The sequence below is a fragment of the Pongo abelii genome, chromosome 1 (assembly GCF_028885655.2).
Source record: "Pongo abelii isolate AG06213 chromosome 1, NHGRI_mPonAbe1-v2.0_pri, whole genome shotgun sequence".
Taxonomy (NCBI): domain Eukaryota; kingdom Metazoa; phylum Chordata; class Mammalia; order Primates; family Hominidae; genus Pongo; species Pongo abelii.
Genome location: NC_071985.2, coordinates 146,057,553 through 146,084,429, shown reverse-complemented (window position 1 = coordinate 146,084,429; position 26,877 = coordinate 146,057,553). Strand labels below are relative to the sequence as shown.

Sequence of the window (26,877 nt, the reverse complement as noted above, 5' to 3'; positions counted from 1 at the left end):
TCCTATGTCAATTTAATTGTCACTAATAAAGGCAATTTTGTAAATAACACTCAAAGTGATCAAATAAACAGAAGTGATTTAAAAACAGATTAAATGTTTCAGCTTTTCCCTTAGGACTGTTAGCAAGTCATTCATGCTGCCCCCTAGAAGAGCTAAGTTTTGCTATACACACTGCTCAGAATGTCAAGGGATTTAGAGCTAACTTTAAGGAGTATTAAAAAGGAGTATTTTTTAAAAAAAGTATTAAGGAGTATTTAAAAAAAGCCCCAAAAACCCAAACCCACATCTGTCCTCCTCCTTGTTCTATAAAGAGGGTATATGTGGAAATGGGGTGATAATAAGGAAGTATATGTTCTGAGGTTAAAGAAAAATGTTTGAATTATGTTATTTTCAAAATCACAAACACGTGAAAATATAAATGAAAAAAGACATAAAATATACTCAGACAAAATATAATCCTGTTGATCAGAAATAAGTATATGTGAATTAGAACATGCTCTAAATAACAATGTCATACCATATCCAGAAATGTCAATATAGAGAATGGCAACAATAGACAACCTAATTCTCAACTGCGTTCAACAAAAGCTATTCAATAATCAAAAAAGTATTTCTAAAACAGAAAATTGGCTGGGCATGGTGGCTCACGCCTGTAATCTCAGCACTCTGGGAGGCCAAGGTGGGCAGATCACCCGAGGTCAGGAGTTCCAGACCAGCGTGGCCAACATGGTGAAACTCCATCTCTCCTATAATACACACACAAAAAAGTTAGCTGGGCGTGGTGGCGCATGCCTGTAATCCCAGCTACTCGGGAGGCTGAGGCTGGAGAATTGCTGGAACCTGGGAGGTGGAGGTTGCAGTGAGCCGAGATCACGCCACTGCACTCCAGCCTGGGAGACAAAGTGAGACTCCGTCTCAAAAAAAACAAAAAAGAAAAGAAAATTTACTATTATATACATCTGGACTGCAAAATTGTGTCATCTCATTAGGACAATTTAGAAGCACTTGAAAACAGAGAAGGGCAACTTAAGAGAATGTAGGAAGACTGGAGGTACAAAATGAAGACAAGACAAACTAAAAAAATTATGACTTTTAGGAAAAGATGAGAACTTTTTATAAACGTTTGAATCCTGTAAATTCTTCAAGGGCATGTAACAAATGGAAACAGGCTTTTCATCAGATTCTCATTTGCCAAAAGTGGGGGCATCCCTTGAATTAGATAAATTTAATAAATCAGTGCATTCATTCCATAAATATTTCAATTCCTCTTAATACCAGGTACAATGTTACATAGATTTTGGGTATATCAATGATTAAAAAATAAAAAAACAAAAACAGAACACAAACTTTGAGTTCTAAAGAATTCCTAGTTTGATAGAGGCAAAAGACCAGTATGCCAAATATAATCTTATGTAGGAGGTGTTATGGAACATAAAGAGAAAAGTAAAACACTGTTTAAACACCACCCAAAAACAATGCTGGAGCTAAATTTTGAATGAACTGGAATTTGCCACAAGAATTGGGAAGGAGCACAAGTTAGCAAGAATATTCAGTGTGTGCAAACACACAGAAGTCAGAGCTCAGAGAATTGCAAATAGTTTTGCATAAACTAGAGATGTGAATCTAGAAAAGAGAAACCATGTCATGGTGGGTCTTCTATTTGGTTTTGTATGTGACAGAGAACTATAAAGGATTTTAAGCAAGAGAGAGATACAATCAGATTTGTTTTATGAAAAGGGTCTCTTTTGGTTGTTGTGTTAAAGAGGTAATGAAGTAAGAAAAGGGAAAAGAGGCAGACTAGATAACAAGTATCTAATCCTTTGGATAAAGATGTTAAGGTCCTGATTGAAAATACAGAAAAAAGAAAGGGACTATGAAGATTATTACTGAGGGAGAAGAGACACAACATGGTGACTAACTGGATATAAAGTGTGAAAGATCAATCATGATTCTTGTGTTTCATGCTTATGCCTTTGCCTGATCATAATGCCATTTATAGAAACAGGGAAGATGGTATACTTTTAACAGAGAAGAGGATTAATACAGTTTTTGGACATGCTGGGTTTAAAGCCTTTATTTTAAAAATGTGGACCACAGTCTGTAGGACTGTAAGAAATATAGAATCTCAGGACCCATCCCACATTTATAGAATTATACTCTGTATTTTAAGAAGATCTCCAGGTGATTCTTATATGTATATTGGTTTAAGGTACCTATGAAATCATCTAAATGGACATGTCCCATGGAAGTAAAAAAATATTAATACAATTTCTAACAAAATAAAACTTTATGTAAAGATATAGATTGAGAGTCATCAGATAAGTACTGTAATTGAAACTGAGGGAGTGGGACACCATTCGGTAGAGTCAGAAGAGAAGAAAATCTGAAGATAATAGACCCCGACTAACAATAACGTTTGAAGTGCAGGCAGTAGAAGAGATACCAGAACAGAAGAGAAAAATATGTTGAAAGTAGGAGAAAGCTAGGAGATAATGAAGTCACACAAGTGAAGAGAGTTTCAAATGCTAGGGCCAAGTAAGATTTAGCAGTCAGGAGGTAAAATGGTAGAAAGAGAAGCCCTATTAGGGTACTTTGAAAAATGGCTAGAGGTCAATATACAGAATACTGCATATGAGAAAGGCTGCAGTTATAATACATATTGACTTGAATATTTTTTAAAGATGTCCAATACATGAGTATATAAATGTTTGATGGTTCATAATTGAAACCTATTATTAACCAAGGAGCAAATATAAGATACAATAACAATACTTACCATTTAACATCTTCATTACTGGAACAGTGATTGTCATACAGTAAGCATCAATACATATTTATAAAATTATGGAATGATTTACTCTGTATCTGGTGGTGCCAGACACATACTAAGTGATTTACATATTATCTCATTAATCCTCAGAACAGCCCTATAAGGTAGATATTAACCTATTATACCTCATCTGTAACCCATTTTATAAACAAGAAAATCAATGAAGATAATGCTAATGGATCAGTATTCTTTCCAGCAAAACTCCAATGTAGCACTGTAATCTTAAGCATGGCTACCAGTCAATCATATTTGGCATGAGAAGCAGGTTGAGTATCCTTAACTGAAATGCATGGGACCATAGTGCTTTATTTTTTGGATTTGGAAATACTTGCATATATAGAATGACATATCTATATTTGGGGATATATATTTGGACATATCTATATTTGGGGACATATCTATATTTGGGGATAGGACCCAAATATAAACCTGAAATTCATTTATGTTTCATATATATGTTTCATATATACCTTATACATATAGCCTGAAGGTAATTTTATGCAGTATTTTTAAAGTTTCAGATGTTGGAGCATTCTAGATTTCAGATTTTTGAATTATGAGGATACTCAATTTGTACTACATTATTTCAAAACTTCTTTTTGCGTCTGAACGTTTATGATTCTAATACAGAGGTTGCCAAACTGAGGCCCATGGGCCAAATCTGTCCTGCTTGCTTTTGTTAATAAAGTTCTACAGGAACACAGTGACATGCATTCGTTTAAGAACTGTCTATGGCTGCTTCCATGCTATAACAGCAGAGTTCGATAGTTATGACAGAGCCCATGTTGCCTATAAAGCTGAAAATTTTTACTATCTAGTCCTTTACAGAAAGTTTGCCAAGCCCATACAAAATCAGGGATAAACCACATTACTTTCTCAGAGACAGCCACATTCCTAACACAGAAGACTCAAGCGAGAGGAAAAAAAACATGATTACTTAGGATGTCACAAGTGAAGTGACAGAATACTAGATACAATCTACTATGAGAAATTATTATAGACAGCCTTCTATACTTAAACAACTAGAATAAGGAAAAAAAGGTATTTTAGAAGGCATATTTGGAATTGACTAAGAAATATGATCTGAGATTTTTTTTTACACAACTGTGAGTGGTTTAATGTGGGTAAAACATACCAAAATTTAAATCCTTCCTCCTGAAATAATTTAACATTAATTTACTCTTGTTTCATGAAATGGTTAATTTAAATTAAGTGACCTTAAAAACTGACAATGTATTATAAGCTAGAGTATAATGAAGGTTATCATGATAATCCCAGAAGCTACTGGATGTTGAAGATAAAGAATACGAAGCAGTGGCCGGGTGCGCTGGCTCATGCCTGTAATCCCGGCATTGGGAGGTCAAGGCAGGCGGATCACCTGAGCTCAGGAGTTCGAGACCAGCCTGGCCAACATGGCAAAACCCCACCTCTACTAAAAATAAAAAAAAAATTAGCTGGGTGTGGTGGCGTGTGCCTGTAGTCCCAGCTACTCAGGAGGCTGAGGCAGGAGAATCACTTGAACCTGGGAGGCAGAGGTTGCGGTGAGCTGAAATTGTGCCACTGCACTCCAGCGTGGGCAACAGTGAGACTCTGTCTCAAAAAAAAAGAGAGAAAAGAATATGAAGCAGTGATGACACGAAAGTTAGTTTGGTATTTGTAATTACTGTATAAATCAACAACTCTCCATGCTCTATTTCAGAATATCTTTAAGACGGAAATTCTGAGGGTGGGGATTTAATAATGGTTTTATCACAATTATAACAACTTTTCATGGGCTCAGAAAATACTGGTATTATACATAACAATATTAAATACAGTTACACATTATGGAATTAATCATTTTTATTTTAAGCAAGTAGATAATTAAATATTTATACAAAGCATTAGAATTCAATTGTTTTCAAAAGCAAAAGACAGTATGATATATGTACCCTAAGGTTTGATAATTTACATAAGAAATATATATTACCATAGATAATAAAATCTCATAACAAGGAAGGCTAATCATAGTATCGAAGCTACTCTTGATTCTCATGAAAATCTAAGTTATAAAATGTTGTTTTTAATAAAACAAGTAAGTATAAATAATCAATGCAGCTAAAAATAATTGCTAAAACTTTCTAGAAATAAGAATGCTCACACTATCATTCAGAGAATGGATATAAAAAAGCCAAAACAACTGTGGTACAATTCTGAGTTTAAGTGTTTGAGGCAAAATAAATAAATAAATAAATCAGAGTAAGAAATTTTTTTCCCAAGCAAAAGTAAATATCTTCTTTGCTACATCAGAATGTGTTATTCTAACAAAGACTGTTTTTGATTAGATATGTATCTGCTTTGGGCCTCATTAAGTATCCCAAATCAAACTACTATATTACATTTCTGTGCCAAATAATCAATATTTTATTATAAACAATTCTAGGTCAGCAATAAAAAGCATGTGCTAAAACAAGCAATTTTATAAAATATTAAATCCAAAAAATCCTCTTGCCATTAACTAAATAAGGCAAGAAATCATGGGAATGTCAGCAAAAATTGGGGTAGAATGAGGTATGTAAATTGAATACTTATGTATTTCAGTTAAAAAAAAAGAGAAAGCGTTATTACCTTCAGACAAGTTCAGTTTCATAAAACTGATTTTCAAACTGACATGCAAGGACAGAAGACAAAAGCCTTAGTTCAAGCCTTTCTTGGCAATGCAAAGCTCCTCATTACTGTTGGATGTCAACCCAAAGAATATACCTTCACAATTATCCTTTAACATGTTTACCCTTAAAATTCCCTGTGAAGATATACACATATGACTTTCTCTCTTTTGTATTTCAAATTCTTTGGCAATTACTTCTTTCCTTGGTGATTTGTTATTTTGTACAGGTCTACTCTTAATGCAATTGTTCCACATAAATGAATTCACATTTAAAATATACTACAATGGTGTGCTACTTAAAGAAATTACACTTACATCTTGGAAAGGCTCCTGCAAAATTGCCACCTGACAATTTTACCTACCTGCAAAATTCTTACCTGGCAAAGGAAAGGCTCTTCTTTTAAGAAAATAACCCCTTCATGTGTTGTATTTTAAATCTAAATTTCTTTTCTTTTCTTTTTTTTTTGAGACAGAGTCTCGTTCTGTCGCCCAGGCTGGAGTGCGGTGGCGTGATCTCGGCTCACTGCAACCTCCGCCTCCCAGGTTCAAGTGATTCTCCTGCCTCCGCCTCCCGAGTAGCTGGGATTATAGGCACCCGCCACCGCGCCCAGCTAATTTTTCTATTTTTAGTAGAGATGGGGTTTCACCATCCTGGCCAGGCTGGTCTCGAACTCCTGACCTCGTGATCCACCCGCCTTGGCCTCTCAAAGTGCTGGGATTACAGGCATGAGCTGAGCGAGAGCCACCATGCCTGGCCTCTAAATTTCATATATTGTGTTTGCTTAAAGTAACATAGCATTCACCAATTATTTTAACAAACCACCTCCATGAAAACAAATGTGAAAAAAATGCATATACTGTTGAGCAAGTATAATCCTAAAAATTCTTATTCCTGGGAATATATAATGAAAACGATTCACATAAAATGTTGATTTTAAATGACTGAACAGTTTACTGGAGTAAATTTTATATACCTTGGACTTGAGGGAACCTTCCCAATTTTCATCCACAAACTTCAAGAACAGCTCCTGCATACAGCTACAAAAGGAAAAACAGGAATTTAAAAAACTGGTATAAATAAAAAATGTACTTATAAAATAAATATAAATTTTCACAGTATAAACATTACGGTTAGCAGATATATAGATCAAAGAAATGTCAAAGCTGGTTAGCTAGACAGGACCATGTAGTTCCAGTCTAACGGAAGAGAAGATGGAGGCCCAAGTATAATAAATGGTAGAGGAACTTCCAACCTACTTCAGTTACTCTTAAACCTAGCCAAAAAGACCGAAGGAGATAAGGAGATTTGACAATAAACTTTAAATAGGTAAGATGTCCTAGGAAGCTCTACAAAATATTAAAGATTTCCTACCTTTTTTTTAGGGTGATAAACTGAATATAGGTATATATCATCTATCTAAGATAGTTACTTAATAAAAATTCTTTCTGGTTGCTTTTAATATTAAGTGATCAAAGTTTTAAAATTAAAACAATCGTTATAGAAAGTACTATGTAGAGATATTATAAGAAAAGCAGTAAAATCTCATTATAAAGAACTCAAATGCAAATATTTTCCTTTAATGAAATTTAGCTGAAATGGATTCAATGGTAAATATCTCTTTTCTAGCTATAGAACCTGCACATTCTCTTTATAGTAAAAGCTCATTATAAAAAACACAAATGCAAATATTTTATTGCAATGAATTCAGCTGAAATGGATTCAATGGTAAACATCACTTTTTTTGTAGTTGCAGAGCCTGACTATTCTTTTTATAGGGCAGGAATATACTTGGAAATGCTGTGACCATAAGAGAAGGCTGGCAATTTTAAGAACGTATCATATCCATTTCATTTCTTCTTGGTTTTTAGATTTGTTTTTTATGGAGGTTCAAGAAAGATGGACTTTACTTTTTCAGGTTCTAAAACAGCATTTACTTAATTAAAAAAATAAAAAACAACAACACATGCCCTACGCATGTTTATTTAAAATAGTTTGGAAAATACAGAAAGGCACAAAGTAGTGATTTAAAAACCACCTTAATGTGACCTAAAAAGACAACGATTCTTAACAGTTTGATGACTTTGGGCTAGATCAATTCTTATGTTTTTGGGGAGTCACTGACCCTTCTGAGAATCTGATAGAATTTTGCTTTAATGCAGGCTGTTCATGGACTCTGAAACCAATGATGGATTTCAGATTAAGAATTCTGATGATCTCTAAAGTTCACTGCAGCAATAAAACTTTAAGAATAGGTTAATTTGGCCGGGCATGGTGGCTCATGCCTGTAATTGCAGCTCTTAGGGAGGCTGAGGTTGGTGGATCACGAGGTCAAGAGATAAAGACCATCCTGGCCAACACTGTGAAACCCCGTCACTACTAAAAATACAAAAATTAGCTGGGCGTGGTGGCGCTCATCTGTAGTCCCAGCTACTCGTGGGGCTGAGGCAGAAGAATCACTTGAACCAGGGAGGCGGAGGTTGCAGTGAGCCGAGATCACGCCACTGCACTCCAGCCTGGCAACAGAGCAAGACTCTGTCTCAAAAAAAAAAAAAAAAAGAAAAAGAAAAAAAAAAAGAATAGGTTAACTTAATTTTATGCAATAAGCTGCTTTTGAAAAAGATTTGGCTAATCTTGGTTAGACAACTCCATAAAAAAAATCTTGAAAAATATAAGGCCATATTACCAATAAGCTAATGAAGCGATGCTCAACATTACTAGAGATTAGGGAAATGCGTATCAAAACCACAATGAGATCCCACTTCACACCACTGGGATAGCTATTATTAAAAAAAAGAGATGAGGATGTGGAGAAATTGGAACCCTTGTACACTGCTGTTGGGAATGAGAAGTGGTCCAGTGGCTATAGAAAATGGAATTGCAGTTTTTCAAAAAGTTAAAAATAGAATTACCATATGATCTGCAATTCTACTTCTGGGTATATACTCAAAAGAAGTGAAAGCAAGGCCTCAAACAGATATTTATACACCCATGTTCACAGCAACATTATTCACAATAGCCAAAAGGTGGGAAAAAACTCATGTGTTCATTAACAGATGAATGGAAAAACAAAATATGGTATATACATACAACAGAGCATTATTCAGCTTTTAAAAGGAAGGAAATTCGGACCGGGTACAGTGGCTCACGCCTGTAATTCCAGCACTTTGGGAGGCCGAGGTGGGCGGATCATCTGAGGTCAGGAGTTCGAGACCAGCCTGGCCAACATGGTGAAAACCCCCCCCCCCCGTCTCTACTAAAAAATACAAAAATTAGCTGGGTGTGGTGGCAGGCACCTTAATCCCAGCTACTTGGGAGGCAGAGGCAGGAAAATCGTTTGAACCTGGGAGGTGGAGGTTGCAGTGAACTGAGATAAAGCCACTGCACTGAAACCTGGGGGACAAGAGGGAGATTTCTCTCAAAAAAAAAAAAAAAAAAAAAAAAAAAAAATTTCGGACACATATTACAACATAAACGAATCTTATTACAACATTAATGACATCTTGCTAAGTGAAATAAGGCAGTCACAAAAGGACAAATGTTTAAATGAGGTAACTAGAGTCGTAAAAAATTCAGATATAGAAAGTAGAATGGTAGTTGTCAGTGGGGGCAAGGAATAGGGAGTTATTGTTTCATGGGTTTAAGTTTCAGTTTGGGAAGACTCCGGAGAAAGATGGTCAACACGGTTGTACAACAATGTGAATGTACTTAATGCCGCAGCACTGTACACTTAAAAATGGTTAAAACAGTGAATTTTATGTACATTTTACTACAACTAAAAGCATATAAGGCCATATTTTGATTTGGTTATTAGATTTATCTTTTGTTTATAATCCTTTAGAAACTCTTGGTGGAGATTCCACTACCTTACCTAATAATATTTCTCTACACCACTGTTTCTTTATATCATGATACATGTGGGAAATGATAATGATTGTACGGAGCACTGCAATAAAAGGATGAAGCAGCTTTTAAATGGGCAAGACTAGCCTGGGAGCCCTGCTTACCTCAGGCCCCACTTGGTTGTCTCAAGGGCTCAAGGACTCAGTATCTTAGCACACCCATAACCCACACATGGGAAGCTTGTCTCTGCACCACAAAGTATCAACTGATTAACCAAAAATATTAGAAACATATCCTTTAATGAGCAGGCAGCTCAGATTGACCTTTTTCAAAAAAACTTTTGTTGATTTCCTCGTCTCAGGTAAGGATTCTCCTAGTAAACTTTCATAGAACTTTGTTCTCATCGTAATGTGCATCAAACAGCCTGTAACTTGACAGTAGACAGGAAACGTCTTAATTTCCCCCAGAATCAGACACAAAGCTTCTCAATATAGGTGTGCTGAAGGGAGAGAACTATTCATGTAACAAAATTAAATCCCTCTTTTTTCATGACAAAACTTCAAAAATATTTCAAGTTCCTTTGACAAAGTTTGTAGAGTAGTTCCAGTCCAGAGTAAACAAAAGAAAATGGATGGAACTCAAAGTTGCAGAACATTATTAAAAGTCAAACTCTAAAAGCATTAATCTGTGTTGTTTAGCTGGTGCACATATATATATATACACACACACACACACATATATACACGCACACACATCTATATATGATTTGTGGTGTTCATTGGAAAATATTTGTTTTTCATGGCGAATAAATAATTTAACTACAGATTGTAGTAAATTTAAAATGCCACATAATCCTAAGTATCTTTGGCACTACATACAAATTCACACACAATGAAATATACGCTACTTATAAATAGTAGAAATTCTCTAGTGCATGAAGAAATGACAAATAAAGTTAATTCCTTGATTTAACCAAGTTCCAACCTCTGTATTTTTACTTTTTAAAGTGACTAGCATACAAAATTTTTAATCTTCAAACATTTAGGGAAAAATACCATTACAAGAGAAAAATCAAAGAAGAAAGTCATATAACTTCTAACAGCAAGTTGGTAGGCCTTTTTAAAAATATGAATTAGAGGAGTCTTACTTGTACAGACAATCTAACTCTAGGCCATTATTGTATTAGGACTAGGGAAATATAAGAAATCATTAGGAAAATATGAGAACGATACACAAACTGCATCTTTTCCCTTTGGAGTCTCTATTTCCATGTAACTTATGACCATCAGATTTTCCTAAACTTCTGATATGGTTCTCTGGGTGGGGGAAGTAGAAATATCTAACTACCTCAGCTCTATCACTAATGTGCCTTAGTTGTAACAGGATTTTAAAATACGCTACTTTCCCATTTAAAAAGGTGATTTTTATTCATTAGTCTTTGGATAAATTCCAGCTTTGTGGTTAGTTGATGTTTTCCCAGTTTAAATATTTTAAGTACTACAGGTACTACAGGTTGAGCATCCCAAATCTGAAAAAAATCTGAAATCCAAAACACTTCTAGTCCCAATAATTCCAGATAAGAGCTACTCAACCTGTACTGAGATTAGTAAGGGCTTCAAAGTGAGGTTTCACACGTAGAAAAAGGCCACACTATTTTTGTAGCTATCTTTGTTATAATTAAGGTCCAACTAGTTGCCACAAAAATGTTCAAAAAGCTGGTCTATGCTGTTTCTCACCAGATAGCTAGATTCCAAAATAAGTTCATTTATAACACTGAACAAAGGTGACACTTGTGAATTACATACATTTTCTGAATTTTTTTAAAAAGTGCAGTATTTAACTCTTGTGCCATCATCATACCACTACCACCGCCACCAGCACCACTACACATTTATAAACCTGTCCAAATCAGAAATACTCTACCACCTTCCAATACGAAGCACTTAAAAGTATTTTTGTTGGTAACAATAACCATGGCTCTAAAGAAACATGACCTTAAGAAAACCTTGATAAACTAATTATTTAAGTTGAGTCAAACTAAATATCAAATTTTCACATGGCATGGTATAGTGAAAAGAGTCCAAGTTGTAAAATCAAACATGTATGTGGTCCAGTTCTGGCTCTGCCACTTACAAGCAGTATGCCCCCTCGGGTTAAGTCATTCACTGAGCTTCAGTTTACTGTCTGAACAAAAGGGTTATTTACCTACTTCCAGAGTTGCTATAAGAAGTCACCAAAAAAAGCGAAAAGCCTGGGTTTTTTAGATGCTCAATATATAACATCTTTTATTATAACATTAATACTTTCACAGTATTGGTTAAGTTCAAGTTGTGTACATGAAGCCATTTTCATATCTACTTAATAGAATTTTCAGTTCAGGGACTATTCAGGGATATCATTCATTGTTCATCTGTAATGAAAATGGCCACTCCAAATTTTCTCAAGCTTTCAAATTCAAACTACCTTAGAGCAGAGTTCTCAACCCTGACAGTACACTAGAATCACCTGGAAATATTTTGAAAATTACTGATCCCTAAAACCTACCCCAGATAAACTAAATTAGGATACCTAGGGGTGAGATCCATGCATCAGTATTTTTAATTACTACTATTAGTACTTTAAAGCTCCCCAAATGATTGTAATGGGCAGGCAGGGATGAGGAATACTGCCTTATACTATATTAATAGGGCAAAAATTGCAAAATGGTAAAACAGTAGGCTTTTTGTTCAACAGATTAACCGCATTAATCTGAAAAGGTAAACCATAAACATTGACTGAAGCAAGACAAATGTTACGGTATTTTTTTTTTCCTTTCCTTATGAGGTACTGCTTGTAGCTACAGATTCTCATTTTGGAAACTCTCTATTTTATTTAAAATCAAAAGGTTAGTATTAAAGCAATTCCACAGTACCAACAGAAAAAAACTTTAAGATATTTTAAAAACTGTAATTAAACTTGGTTTTTATCCTCCTAAATTGCTAATTTTGTTTATATTAAAAGAAGTTTTTCAAATCAAGTTAATATAACCATTAGCATAATAATTATGAATGCTATGTAGCAATATGAAGAAAATGCTGTTAGGTGAACAAAAGCAAAAATTTTTACTGCTGAAGAGAATTCATATCTGAGGAGTAACTGTATTTTATAAGTCTATTGAAGGTTTGTCCTTAAATAAAATGAAGGGATTTTAAAATAAGGTATAGTATGATAAAAGCTGAGCACTGTATTATTTAGATATTCCAATGAAAAATCAATTATGATACACTCAAATATAAATGAGTCACTTTTCCAAACACTAATAGTATCCAGTGTAATTTAAAAAAATCAACTTTATTCCTTTCATACAGCAGAAAAATACATCATACAGAAACTATTTTTAGCAAAATTTGGTCAGCGAATTCTCAGGGAAAATATTATCACCTAAACCATGTTTAGTGATCTACTGGTGTTTTAAATTTGTTGTTCATCTTCAAGTCTTCCCCATACTTTCTGATTAACGACACTTTCATACTCACTTTGAGTGATGGCATTCTTGCTTAGAAACAATGGATGAATACTGAGGATTAGGGGGAAAAAAAATCAGTGTTATAATTTTAACAAAGCTGGCAAATATAATTCTCCAATACTATACCTGAGATTAAACTACTATTCATCTTGGAGTGCTTTTTACTAAATTCTGAAAAAATACAAAGCAATAAGTTTATGCCTAAGGAAACTCACTAAGTTTAAAACTTATTTTACTATACCATTAAAGAGTTATTCCTTTTTGTATCTTTAGCTTCTGCCTTGAAACTGAGAAGAAAAGTTATAAAACAAGCAAGTAACAACTACCTTAATTTAAACTAGGCTCTACAGATGCTAAGAATACATTGGAGAAATCTTTCCATAAAGATACAATGTTGAACTAAAAAGCTCAATGAAAATATGCAAAAAAAAAAAAACCTAAAAATGAAAATGACATCATGGCATTCTAGATCAGACCATTCTAACTATGAAACCTGAGAGAAAAAGGATTAGGTTTCTTTCAATACTGTGATGACAAACAGGAGTCCTATATACACATATAGAATTTACATATACACCTAAAACAAGGGGTAAGACTGTAATGATGAGACCCTCATTAGGAAAAAAAATACATCCCCAGTCCCCACCCCTATGTATACTTTAGCTACAAGTATGAATGATCCAGGGTCATCACTTGGGAACAATGCATTCAGTTCTGCCAACACTTAGGAAATATCACATGATAAAAAAAAGTAACTTCAGAAAATGAGAATGTGGCCACTGTATTTTCTGAGATCCAAATATCCAAAGAATTGGTAAAAATGACTCAAAGCGGCCAGGCGCAGTGGCTCACACTTGTAATCCCAGCACTTCGGGAGGCCAAGGTGGGCGGATCACCTGATGTCAGGAGTTCCAGACCAGCCTGGCCAACACGGTGAAACCCCGTCTCCATAAAAATACAAAAATTAGCCAGGCATGATGGCGGGTGCCTGTAATCCCAGCTACTGGGCAGGCTGAGGTGGGAGAATCACTTGAACCTGGGAGGTGGAGGTTGCAGTGAGCTGAGATCACGCCACTACATTCCTCCAGCTTGGGCAACAGAGTGAGACTCCATTTCAAAAAAAAAAAACAAAACCAAAACCAAAACAGACTCAAAGCTTGAATACCATAGTAAGTGTTTTCAAATGAAACCAACTAGCCCCTTGGTAATACTAAAAGTATTTTAGAAAATGGAAAACTGAAAATGAAGGTCCTAATAATATATGGAAGCAAGGATGCCTTTCAGAAGAAATCATTTTTTAAAAAACTTTTTGTAGAGATGGGGTCTTGCTATGTAGCCCAGGTTGGTCTCAAACTCCTGGACAAAGCGATCTTCCTGCCTTGTTCTCCCAAAGTGTTAGGATTACAGGTGTGAGCCACTGTGCCCTGGCAGAAGAAATAATTTCTTTGCATCACTGCTGATATTATCCCTCCAATACTGAACAACCACTATTTGTCATAAAAAGAATAGTTACGATGAACTTCATTTTTTTTTTTTTTTTTGAGACGCAGTCTCGCTCCCATTGTGTAAGCTAGAGTGCAGTGGTGCAATCTCGGTTCACTGCAACCTCCATCTCCCAGGTTCAAGCGATTCTCCTTCCTTAGCCTCCCAAGTAGCTGGGATTACAGGCGTGCGCCACCATGCCTAGCTAATTTTTGCATTTCTGCCATGTTGGCCAGGCTAGTCTTGAAATCCTGACCTCAGGTGATCCACCCGCCTTGGCCTCCCAAAGTGCTAGGATTACAGGCGTGCCCGGCCATTTATGATCATCTTTAAGAAAGATTATAAATATCTGAAAACAATAAGAAACAAAACTACTAAAACAAATTAAATTATGGTATCTCCCTACAGATAGTAATCACCTAATACATTTGAACTTTAAAAAGATACAAAAATAAAGCTATAATAATCCAAGAGTTTCAATATTATACAAAATTTAAGAGCAGCAATATAAAACTAGAAAAAAAAGAAATGAGGCCATTCCACACATTAAAAATTTTTGCTTTACTCTGTCAATATACTATTTTAGAATTCATTATGGCAGCCAAATAAAATTCATGGCCTTTTAAATTAAAACTTTTTTCTTCAAAAATGAAACTATTGGCTGGGCGCGGTGGCTCACGTCTGTAATCCCAGCATTTTGGGAGGCGGAGCTGGGTGGATCATGAGGTCAGGAGTTCAAGACAAGCCTGGCCAAGATGATGAAATCCTGTTTCTGCTAAAAATACGAAAATCATGTGGGTGTGGTGGCACATGCCTGTAATCCCAGCCACTCGGGAGGCTGAGACAGGAGAATCACTTGAACCTAGGAGGTGGAGGTAGTAGTGAGTTGAGATCGCGTCACTGCACTCCAGTCTGGGCGACAGAGCAAGACTCCATCTCAAAAACAAACAAACAAACAAAACAACAAAAAAAAAACTATTTACAGCTAAGGGGTATGCTTTATTAAAAGTTATTCTGTTGCTGCCCCTTATCCGATCCATTATTGCCTTAATGGACCATCTTGTAACTAGCTGGTCTCTCTCCTGTGTTAGGGTTACCAGTTTCTCAAATAAGAACACTGGGAAGCATCCCCACTTACCCCTTTTCTCTCCAATTCAGTCTAATAAATCCAAATAAATAAATTTATTGCCTAAACTGATTTCACATTTGTCCCTTTTTCATTTTCACAGCCAATGTGTTGGTTTAAGCCCTTGTATCTTGCCTTTGGAAAATGGCAAATTATTTTTCTGGCATAAGTATTCCCCTCTGCCTTATCAACTATTGTTCACACCAACAAAAGTTATTAAAATACAAATCTGATACCAGTTTACTCTTTATAATCCTTTAATTTTGTCCCCTGCATATAGAATAAAGTTCAACTTCTTATGAAGGTATATAAGGCCCTCTATTATTTGGCCCCTGCTTACCCAATCATCATCTTCTCTCATCATAACCCAGCTATCTGATTTATCTTAGATGGCCATACTCTCATGCCTCTGTGCTTTTCCACTAACTTTTCCTTTTGCGAGAGAAAAGGCCTTCTCTCAACCATTTTCCTACTTACTATAAGCATTAACTCCTATATAAGCAAGTGGTGATATTCACCTGGCCTGCCAAGTGGTTATACCCTCCTTCTAAGAGCTTTCATTGCGTACATGTATGTTTTGTTTATAGCACATATCTCATTGAATTCTTTTAAAAAAATCAATGCATGTGGACATAATAAAAAACAGTATAAAAGGGTTATAAAATAAGACGTAAACATTTCCTCTGCCTTCTACCCGCCACTTAATAACTTTTTTTCTTTTTTAATTTGGAGACAGAGCTTGCTCTGTTACCCAAGCTGGAGTGAAGTGGTGTGACCACGGATTACTACAGCCTCAACCTCCTAGGCTCAAGTGATCCTCCGGTAGCCTCACCCTCCCAGATAGCTAAGACCACAGGTGTGTGTCATCACACCCAGCTTTTTTTTTTTTTTTAATTTTTTGTAGACATGGAGGTCTTGGTCTTGCCATTTTGCCCAGGCTGGTCTCAAACTCCTGGCCTCAAGTGATCCTCTCGCCTTCGTCTTCCAAAGTGTTGGGATTACAGGCATAAGCCATCATGCCTGGCCTACGCATTAATATTTAAACTGTTTTTAGTTCTGTTGGTCACTTCCATAAAGATTAATATGGTTGTATCTATAGCTCATGAGATACCAACTTTAAGAGCTCTATTAGTTCCCCTTTCCTTCCAACTTTTATTTATTTTAATTCTTTTAGTGGTTACCTTCGTAACATCAGATATTACGTTTTCGTCCAACAAACAGAATATCACATCAACAGTATTCTGGCAGTCCAGTTTCCATGCCTATTTTCTCTTTTCTTTTTTTTTTTAGACAGAGTTTCATTCTTGTTGCCCAGGCTGGAGTGCAATGGCAAGATCTCGGCTCACTGCAACCTCCACCTCCTGGGTTCAAGCGATTCTCCTGCTTCAGCCTCCCAAGTAGCTGAGATTACAGGCATGCGCCACCACGCCTGGCTAATTTTGTATTTTTAGTAGAGATGGGGTTTCTCCATGTTGGTCAGGCTGGTCTCGAACTCCCGACCTCCGGTGATCCGCCTACCTCAACCTCCCAAAGTGGTGGGATTACAGGTGTGAGTCACCGCGCCTGGCTTCCATGTCTATTTTTTCTACTCCTTGAAGACAAGGAGTCTTATTTTTCTTTTATCTTAACCCAGGAAGAAATATTTAGTGTATAAATGGAAAGTTTATTTTGATTCTGAGGTGGGTATGTCTAGGAAATGCAGTTGTAAGGCAGTCTGAATTACTTTAAGGGTTTATTTTCATTTTGAGCATTACAGTCTGCAAATGTGGCCGAAAGTTGTAATATGTTTAGATAGAATCTGATCCTAATTTGTAATTATGTAAAAGAACTGACTGAATTTATATTTCATATTAAAAACAGATGTAAAAAAATTTTAAATAATATTTTGGGTTCAATTAAATAACTTCATAAAATAAACTTTTAAACTTCTGTTATGCAAATACATGAAACATATATTGATACTTAATTCACTCTATGATCTTAGGTAAGATCTCTATGCCTAAGACTCAACTACGAAATAAAGATAATAATGGAATTTACCAAGTTGTTGTTGAGGTTCTATAAATTAATTCATTTAAAGTGGCTGGAACAGTACCTTCAGATAACAACTTAATGAATGTTAGTGGTTATTATTAAGTAAACATTTATGTTATTATTTAGTTTTTTTTTTCTTGAGATGAAGTCTCGTTCTGTTGCCCAGGCTGGAGTGCAGTGGTGTGATCTCGGCTCAATGCAACCTCTGCCTCCCAGGTTCAAGCAAGCGATTCTCCTGCCTCAGCCTCTGGAGTAGCTGAGATTACAGGAGCCTGCCACCATGCCCAGCTAATTTTTTTTTTTGTATTTTTAGTAGAGATGGGGTTTCACCATGTTAGCCAGGATGGTCTCGATCTCCTGACCGCATGATCCACCCCCACACGCAGCCTCCCAACGTGCTGGGATTACAGGCGTGAGCCACCGCCCCCGACCTATGTTATTATTTAGTATTACTGCTACTCAGGAGTCTTAGTGATTCTTACATTGAATGTGAACTGTTGCCAAACATTATTCATATGTTTAAAAAAAGCTTCTTTGTGAATAATGCTTTTATATTATAATTAGAATATGTTAAAGACATTTAGATTTTTGCTTTGAAGATATCAGTCCATGTACCGATGCTTACAGACACACGACAAAAGTGAAGCTATTTTAAGCAACTGTGAAATTTCTTTAGTGACTACAATTTCACGCACAGTTAGCTTAGCCTCCATTTCATCCTTCTATGTTTTACACATCAATAGCATTCTCTTTCTGACAGCCTGAAGCTTAAAAGTTGCCATTGTCTTGAATAATGCTGCTTAAGCTGATTTATGAGTAACTGCAACTGGCTACACAATAGCCACGCAAATTAAAAACAACTAAATGTTTTGATGCTCTTTTATCGAATTAAGAAAAATTACATGATTTATATAAAATGTTATCTGGCTGGGCCTTAAATAAAGCCCAATTTGGGAACATATTCTTGAAAAACACCAAGTGACAGGAGCCATTAAAGTCTGTGGTAAACTGAGAAATAAGGATTTGGTAATTTTAAATAAAAACTAGTAACAAAATTCTATTATTAATATTGTTAAGTACAAATGGCAAAAGGGGCCTTCAGAAAGCCAGCCCAATGTTTTATATTGAACTCATTCAACTTCTTAAAGTAACACTGTGACTATTAACATTTTCAAAATAAAAGGTCAAACAGCACAGAGGTTTAAAAACTTGGGGCTCTAGAATCAAATAGATCTAAGATAAAACCAGGTTTTGGCATCTAATCGCCAGCTAATGGTAGGCACATTATACCCTAGTTTCCTCTTCTATTAAATAGGGATAATAGTATTTACATTATAGGGTTGTTGTGAGGATTAAATAATGTAGGTAAAACACTTAGCATATAACCAGTGTAAAATAAACACTAATGTAAGGCAATGTAATTATGGCAAAATTGAAGATCCTGGAGTAATTTGCTAACTCAATCACAAAGTCAGTAAGAAGCTGAGATGAAAATTAAACTCTCGGCCAGGGTATGGCGGCTCACGCCTGTAATCCCAGCACTTTGGGAGGCTGAGGTAGGCAGATCATGAAGTCAGGAGATCGAGACCATCCTGGCCAACATGGTGAAACCCTGTCTCTACTAAAATACGAAAAAAAAAAAAAAGTAGCCGCGCGTGGTGGCGCACACCGGTAGTCCCAGCTACTCAGGAGGCCGAGGCAGGGGAATTGCTTGAAACCGGGAGGTGGAGGTTGCAGTGAGCCAAGATTGCACCATTGTACTCCAGCCTGGTGACAGAGCAAGACTCTGTCTCATAAATAAATAAATAAACAAACAAATAAATAAATAGAAAATTAAACTCAACAATTCTTATAAAAAGAGAGAAAGAGATAAACTTCTAATGAGGTATACATGTTAATTAATATTACTTCTGTACTGTCTCTGGCCTGTTGGAGTGCATGCAAATATCAAGGCAGAGTGTAATACACATAAAAAAATGATAATGCTACTATATAAAGCAGGTGACTTAAATGAGTCCAGTTCCAACTAGGTAATGGAGTGGGAAGTGGAGGGCATCCAATTATATTCATAAATTTATGTTATACACTGCTTAGGTCCACTTATTCAATTCTAGTATAATAAGATTAATATTGAAGATAAGTATTTTTATTATTTTCCTATTATCTGAAAAGTAGATCTTTAAGTGAAAACAAAAGGCTTTTATCAAATCCCTGACCTGTTGAATTATTTGCCAGAAAAAGTAATGGCATGATTTGGTGATCTGCAGCCTATGCTTCTACTGGTATTTTGTGAAGGGGACCAAGATGTTCTAAAACTCAGATAAATCTCTTCTCAACCTGGAGGGTTTTTTTTTTCTTTTAAATATTACTTTTAAGCTTTTCTCTTCCCAATTTTTCTTAAGCTTTTGAAATCTGTTACCAGGTGACAGGTTACACATACAAATAAGAGAAGAATATTAGTAGAAAAATTTGAAATAATTGCGATTCCTTTGATAGCTTGCTTTTTTTACAAAGTAATTATTTTTATATTACAAACATATAGCTCAATTTATTTTCTGCTATGTTACTTCTAATTTTAAAAATATCATGGTTTCCTCCTGATCTGTCATCTGAATAGTAAAAACCAATAAATAATATATTTTATTCTAAACTAACTTTAAAATATGAGTCTCCTTCAATTTTCTGACTAGGTTTGTCATAGAAAATTGAGCTCTACCTCGACAACTGGGTGTGTTGGCTTATGCTTGTAATCCCAGTGACTTGGGAGGCCCAGGGAGAGGACAGCTTGAGGCCAGGAGTTCAAGACCAGTTTGGGCAACATGGTGAGACCTTGTCTCTACAAAAATAGAAAATTAGCTGGGGGTGATGACGCATGTCAATAATCCCAGCTACCTGGGAGGCTGAGGCAGGAGCATCACCTGAGCCCTGGAGTTGGAGGCTGCTGTGAGCTATGACTGCACCACCACATTCCAGCCTGGGTGACAGAGGGAGACCCTATCTCTAAAACAACAACAACAACAACAACAATAAACAACAACAAAAAAGAACAAAGAAAATCAAGCTCCACTTTAACATTGGTCTTGAGACATCCAAATGCAATCTTCAACACATTTTCAAGTGATCAAAACGACACACATTTATAAAGTGGAAAATTTGTAGTATTTTCCTCTTTAAAATGTGTCAGTTGAAAGGACTTAAAAATTTGAAACTAGGATTATGTTTGACATAATTTATTTCTGTATTTTGTTTCATACAAGTAGTTATAAATAGTAAAAATTTTCATACTAATTCTGTAAGAAGATATTTCCTCTTGATTCAACTAATCCAGGAACTTGAAAGTGGAGTAACAGAAAATATTGCTCCAAATTTTATCACTGGCAAATCTGATAGTTTATATTTCATATCTATTTTCTTTTACCCTACTTTGTCAATAGCAATTATTATCATGCTATTCTGAGTTCTCCAAATTTTCTATTCTTTCTGGCTTTTATCATCAGCAAACCAGATTACTACTACTACTACTATTACTGCTGCTGTCATCACCACCTGCAGCAAGTATTTACCTACTACTTGTTACATGCTAGACACAATTTTAAGCAGTGTATGCATATTAACTTATTTAATCCTCATAATCATCCTATGAGACAGGAACTATAATTATCCCCAATTTATAGTTATAAAAACAGACACACAGTAATCAGGTAATTTGTCCAAGAACACTCGCTGAGTAGCAGAGAATATCTGAATCTAGGCAGTCTGGTTCTATAGTGTATCTTAACCACTAGTCTAAACTTCTTTGTATTTTAATCAAAACTGAACAATAAATTAGGCTGAAATAATTTGTTTATTATTTCACACAGATAAGTAATTCAGCTAAGTGAATTCTTATCTCCAGAGGTGCTCTGGTCTGGTACCAGCTTGACCTTCAGAATAGTGGTTCAGAAATAAGGCAAGTGTAAATGCAAAAGACTAAAAATGCTAAAACCGATTAAATCAAAATATTTTGAAGGAGGAAGAAAGAAACTACAAGGACCTTGGGAAACCAAGATCTAAAAAAGAAAACGTACCAACTAAAGAAATAGGGGGATATAGGCCAGGCGTGGTGGCTCACGCCTGTAACCCCAGCACTTTGGGAGGCCGAGGGGAGTGGAACACCTGAGGTAAGGAGTTTGAGACCAGCCTGTCCAACATGGTGAAACCCGTCTCTACTAAAAATACAAAAACTAGCCAGGTGTGGTGGCAGGCGCCTGGAATCCCAGCTGCTCGGGAGGCTGAGGCAGGAGAATTGCTTGAACCTGCAGAACTGCTTGAACCTGGGAGGTTGCATGAGCTGAGATCCTGCCATTGCACTCCAGCCTGGGCAACAAGAGCAAAACTTTGTCTCAAAACAAAGGGGGGGTGGGGAGTGGCGGATACAGTTAGGGAAAAAAAAGTTCTAAAATAACATCTGAAAGCAGCTGAAATCATTATTAAGAACCTTGAGTAAGGAAATAATGAAAAAAAGCATCTAGCCGCCATAAGCAAGTTCAAGTTCACAGAATTTGCAAGATTACAAAAAGATGAGAAAAATAACCCACTCATTTAACCCACGAATATACTACACTTAATCTTATACATCTTAGAAAGTAGTGAATAGTTTAAAAATTCTAACAGAAAAAATATTTATATGTATCCCAAGAAAATCCCAGGAAACAATTTTAATCTGATGGTCATGTACACTTTGAAAAAACACCTATTAAGATGAGTGGTCAAATTGGAATCATTAAAAAGTTGTGCTAAATAATTAACATTATCTCTTTTTAGATAGATTTGGGATGCTTATGGCATCCTTGTAAGTAAAATGTAGAAATGGGAGATCTATATTTGTAGTTAGATAATTATAACCAAAGAGTGTTACCAATGGCTAACTGCCAACATGGAGACAAGTTTCCTTATTCTTTCAGTTTTTAAAAATATATTTCAGGATATAAGTGAAATATATGAAAAAGATATTTATCAAGTAGCTATAAAGTTAAGTATATTTTCAACATAGCTTTTAAAAAAATCACCTTTTCCAACTTGTTCTTAGTAAAAACAGCCTTATTCAAGGGCAAGAACTTATGAAATACTGTGGGCTAAAGGCTGAAGAGTCATAAACATTTAAAAAAATCAAAGAGCAGGCCGGGCGCGGTGGCTCATGCCTGTAATTCTAGCACTTTGGGAGGTCGAGTTGGGTGGATCACCTGAGGTCAGGAGTTTAAGACCAGCCTGGCCAACATGATGAAACCCCGTCTCTACTAAAAATACAAAAAATTAGCTGGGCGTGGTGGCGGGTGGGAGGCTGAGGCAGGAGAATCTCTTGAACCCAGAGGGTGGAGGTTGCAGTGAGCCGAGATGGCGCCATTGTGCTCCAGCCTGGGCAACAAGAGTGAAACTCTGTCTTGGGTGGGGCGGAAAAAAATCAAACAGCATTATTTTTTCAGAGAGAAAGAAAAGCAAAACAATAGATATAATATAGTGTAAATCAAAGTATCCCTAAGTACTTTGGGAATACAAAAGTGTAGCTAACATAACCTGGGAGTGATACTGGTGGTATGTAAGGTTGGGGAGAAGTCTAAGAAGATGGGAAGCTGAGCTAAATCTTCTAAATCATCTGAAGTAGAAGTGGTTTACTCTAGTAATTGAGGAATAAGGATATAAAATATCTAGGGGACTGCTTACCTAGTACCTAGCTCTGCTCTTTACCTGAGAACTGCTTCATCTGTCTGCTTTCCAATACACCATTCTACACAACTACTATGCAGCTAACAGGTTCTTGCGTTATTCCACAACCTTAGCTAATAAGTGGTTAGTGATCCCACTAGGACAAAGAACAATCCTTGTCAAAAAAATTTTTTGAAAGCCAGTCAGTAGTAAGACAAAGAATATGCAAAAGCAAAAAAGAGGCTGCAAGAGCCTGTCAGTCTCCGATTTTTAGCTGCTCCTTCCTCCCAGGTTGCTGCTCAACTGTGGAGTCCATGAGTCAAAATATTAACTACTTTCCTTAAACCAGCTAAAATGGTTGGACAAGGAAGTTCATATACAAGATCAATGAGAAGAGTTATACTCAACTGGACTGGGTATCTTTACCCTTCTATCTTAAGATTCAATATATAAAGCTGAAGTCACTTATATTCCTTAGTAAATACTAACTGTATAAAAACAGTACTAAAATTTAAGTACGTTTTGTTTCATTGGTTTACATTTTCTTCAAGCTACAAATTAGTTATGATTTTTACAATAGGTCAACATCCTTACCAATAATGTCTGTAAATTATACCTGGGTTGTGAGCAAAGCTATTTAAAACAGTAGTAAAATAACTGATGAAAAATCTCATTCTAGCTTGTATTTGAGATGCTGAGTAGGTCTTTTATGATCAAAACTGGAAGGGAGGGAGACCAAATAAAAATAGTGGAATATCAATCAGCAGAATGACAAGGGGTTTCAAAGACATTTTCACCTTTTTTGGGAATAATTTCTAACAAAAATTTTATGCTTCTGGCTACCAAAGGCTAAATTCAGTTTGTTCAACAAGTGACCATTACTAAAAATGAGTCTCATCCTTAGACAGACCTATATAAAGCATTTAACAAATTAAGAACCAAAAATGAATGTCCTAGTAACATTTTTTTATTATATACAAATAGCTAAAGCATTCTATATAAACTCCGACTTTCTCCTCTTCTTTTTTTTTTTTTTTTTTTGAGACAGAATCTTGCTCTGTCGCCCAGGTTGGAGTGCAGTGGTGCGATCTTGGCTCACAGCAACCTCTGCTTCACGGGTTCAAGCGATTCTCCTGCCTCAGCCTCCCGAGTAGCTGGGACTACAGGTGTGTGCCACCACACCCAGCTAATTTTTTGTATTTTTAGCAGAGATGGGGTTTCACCGCATTAGCCAGGATGGTCTCGATCTCCTGACCTCGTGATCTGCCTGCCTCGACCTCCCAAAGTGCTGGGATTACAGGGGTGAGCCACCACACCCGAGTTGACTTTTTAAAGAATTTATACTCACGATGATTCCACACACAGAGAGCTATGTTTAAATATATGTATCTTTTTTGAGACAGGGTCTCTCTCTGCTGCTCAGGCTGGAGTGCAGTGGCATGACCTCAGCTCACTGCAACCTCTGCCTCCCAGGCTCAAGCTATCCTTCCACCTCAGCCTCCTGAGTAGCTGGTACTATAGGCGTAAACCACCACACTTGGCTAATTTTTGTATTTTTTGTAGAGACGGGGTTTCACCACATTGCCCAGACTTAAGTATTTTTAAGGTAAGGCACTAGTCTACATATTAGACTTTTATTTTTATTGACAACTAAATTAAACTGTGATTTTAAATTAAGCCTTACGCCAGAGTTGAGTGACACAGAAAAGTATATTATATATATTGTGTTATCCATGATCATGTACCAAAAATCCAGAGAACAATACTGCACAGATTAAATCTAGCACTATTTCTATACTTGCATGTGGTTTGCATCTAAATAGGAGGATCGCCCAACATGCCATACTTTTATATTTCCAGTAATATTTTTTAAGTGTTTTTTGCTATGTTTTGGTTTCACTAGTCTTACTAAAAAAAAAAAAAAAATTCACCAGTTTTGTGCAAAGAGTGCTAGTCAATGCTAATAAAAAGTACATCTTAGAGATTAGGGGCTAGCAGCAAAGTTAAAAACACTGGATTCAGTGTAAAAGATGCCTTAAGACAGGCTTACTTGTACTTAGATACGATAATCACTACAGCTTGTAATTAGCTGGGCATATATTAATTAGCAGATCTACTTTTATTGCTGAGCTGCAACTGCTGAAATGTGTCAAGATACAACATATAGCTCCATTAATAATGAAAACTGAATAGGAATATAATTAATTTTAGAAGTGTGTGGTGCAAGTTTGGTTCTACCAAAATCATACCAAAAAACTGGGGTATTATGAAGAACTACTAAGAAAAGGCAGTAAGTAAAAATAGCTTTTACATGCATTTGGTTTACAGTTTTGGCAGATTTGTTGTCAAATAGCAGACCTCTCAATTTACCCTAATCACAAGGGGGTGCGTGTGGCAAACACTTTATTATAAAACACCCCTTGTTCTTCAGTCCTTCTGAGTTTGGTGTTTCAGTGAAAAAGAATGTTGGCTGAGTAGTAGTACAGCCCATAGAACAGCTTAAAGACAAGGAGAGGATGGCTCATACAGATTTATTCAGCAATTTGTCCCATGTGAATACCTCAGCAAATAGAACAGAGGGGCAGCAAAAGGTCTACTAAACTAGTTAAGTTGTATGTCTTAAATCTATTTAAAATCAAGTTTTAAAAACTTGTTTAGATTGTATTTACATGCAAGAAAAAGACTAACTTACATGTAAAGAAATCTTCTAAACATTAAAATGTTTTACTGGTATATATGAACCAGTAAAGTGAAAAACATGTAAGGCTTTGCAAGCCATTTTTGAGATACTTGGAATTTCAGGTTCAGATACGGAGAAATCAAGGGTTAAATTTTGGCTGAATACTAACATTTCAAAGCTTGCCTGCTTGTTTTTCTTTTAGAACTCCGAAAATCTACTTACTGTTAAAAACAAACTTTTACTACCAATAATAATAACAACATATCATTATGTCTGAAAGCTTTACAAACCATAATACTTCAAATAGAATTCAGCATGTACAAGTCAAAGACGGTACTGGAAGGAAACAACAGAAATATGCTAACATTTTTTTCTCACCACAAACACAGGTATCTTACCAATTTAGTTCTAACTGGATAACACAAATGATCTTTCCAGTCTACTTTATAATTTAAATAGATCTAAGAGTTTTGATGAAAATATTTAAAAGATGAGCAAGTTCACTATTAATTTGTTTGAACAACAGGTTTTAAAACATAGTAGGTTTACCTGGAGAGACTGAACTACCTATCCTTGGCTCTGTTTTCAGATGTTAAAGGTGAGGTTAGGTGTCTCAAATTACTAGCAATAGGTGTGTAAACTAACAGTCCATATTCTTTTAAACCAGATTTAATGTTATAATTTATTGTAGACAATTAAGTGCCAGGTATTATGTGCTTTACTTTCATTTCAAGTTTCATCCAACACTGGGTTCTTACTATAAATGAACAAAGCACCTATTATTTTTTGGCTTCATTTGGCCAGAAGTTAGGAAGACTCGAGAACTATAGGATCAAAGCATGTTAGAGGGATTCTACTTCCACTTTGCTTGACGATCATGGTGGAATGGGATCCTGGTATGCAACCACACTTTTCCTTCATATTTGCTTTGATTGAATTATAGGCCAGACAAGAAATCAGTTGAGTTTTACTAAAAAATGTAAAAGCTAGAGGTTTCTTTACACTTAAATTGATTAAGCAACTTACATTTTTACCTTATCTCAACTAAAC

General features: G+C 35.8%; 1 protein-coding gene across 2 annotated transcripts in view; it reads right to left on the bottom strand.

Moving 5' to 3' along the window:
* The window catches only part of SELENOF (selenoprotein F), a 49,397-nt gene that overhangs the window by 11,466 nt on the left and 11,054 nt on the right, over positions 1-26,877 (bottom strand). For both annotated transcript variants that reach the window (XM_024247925.2, XM_009248274.4), the window contains exon 3: positions 6,452-6,515. In XM_024247925.2, the coding sequence (XP_024103693.2) occupies positions 6,452-6,515 (64 nt within the window). The remainder of the gene's footprint in view (positions 1-6,451; positions 6,516-26,877) is intronic.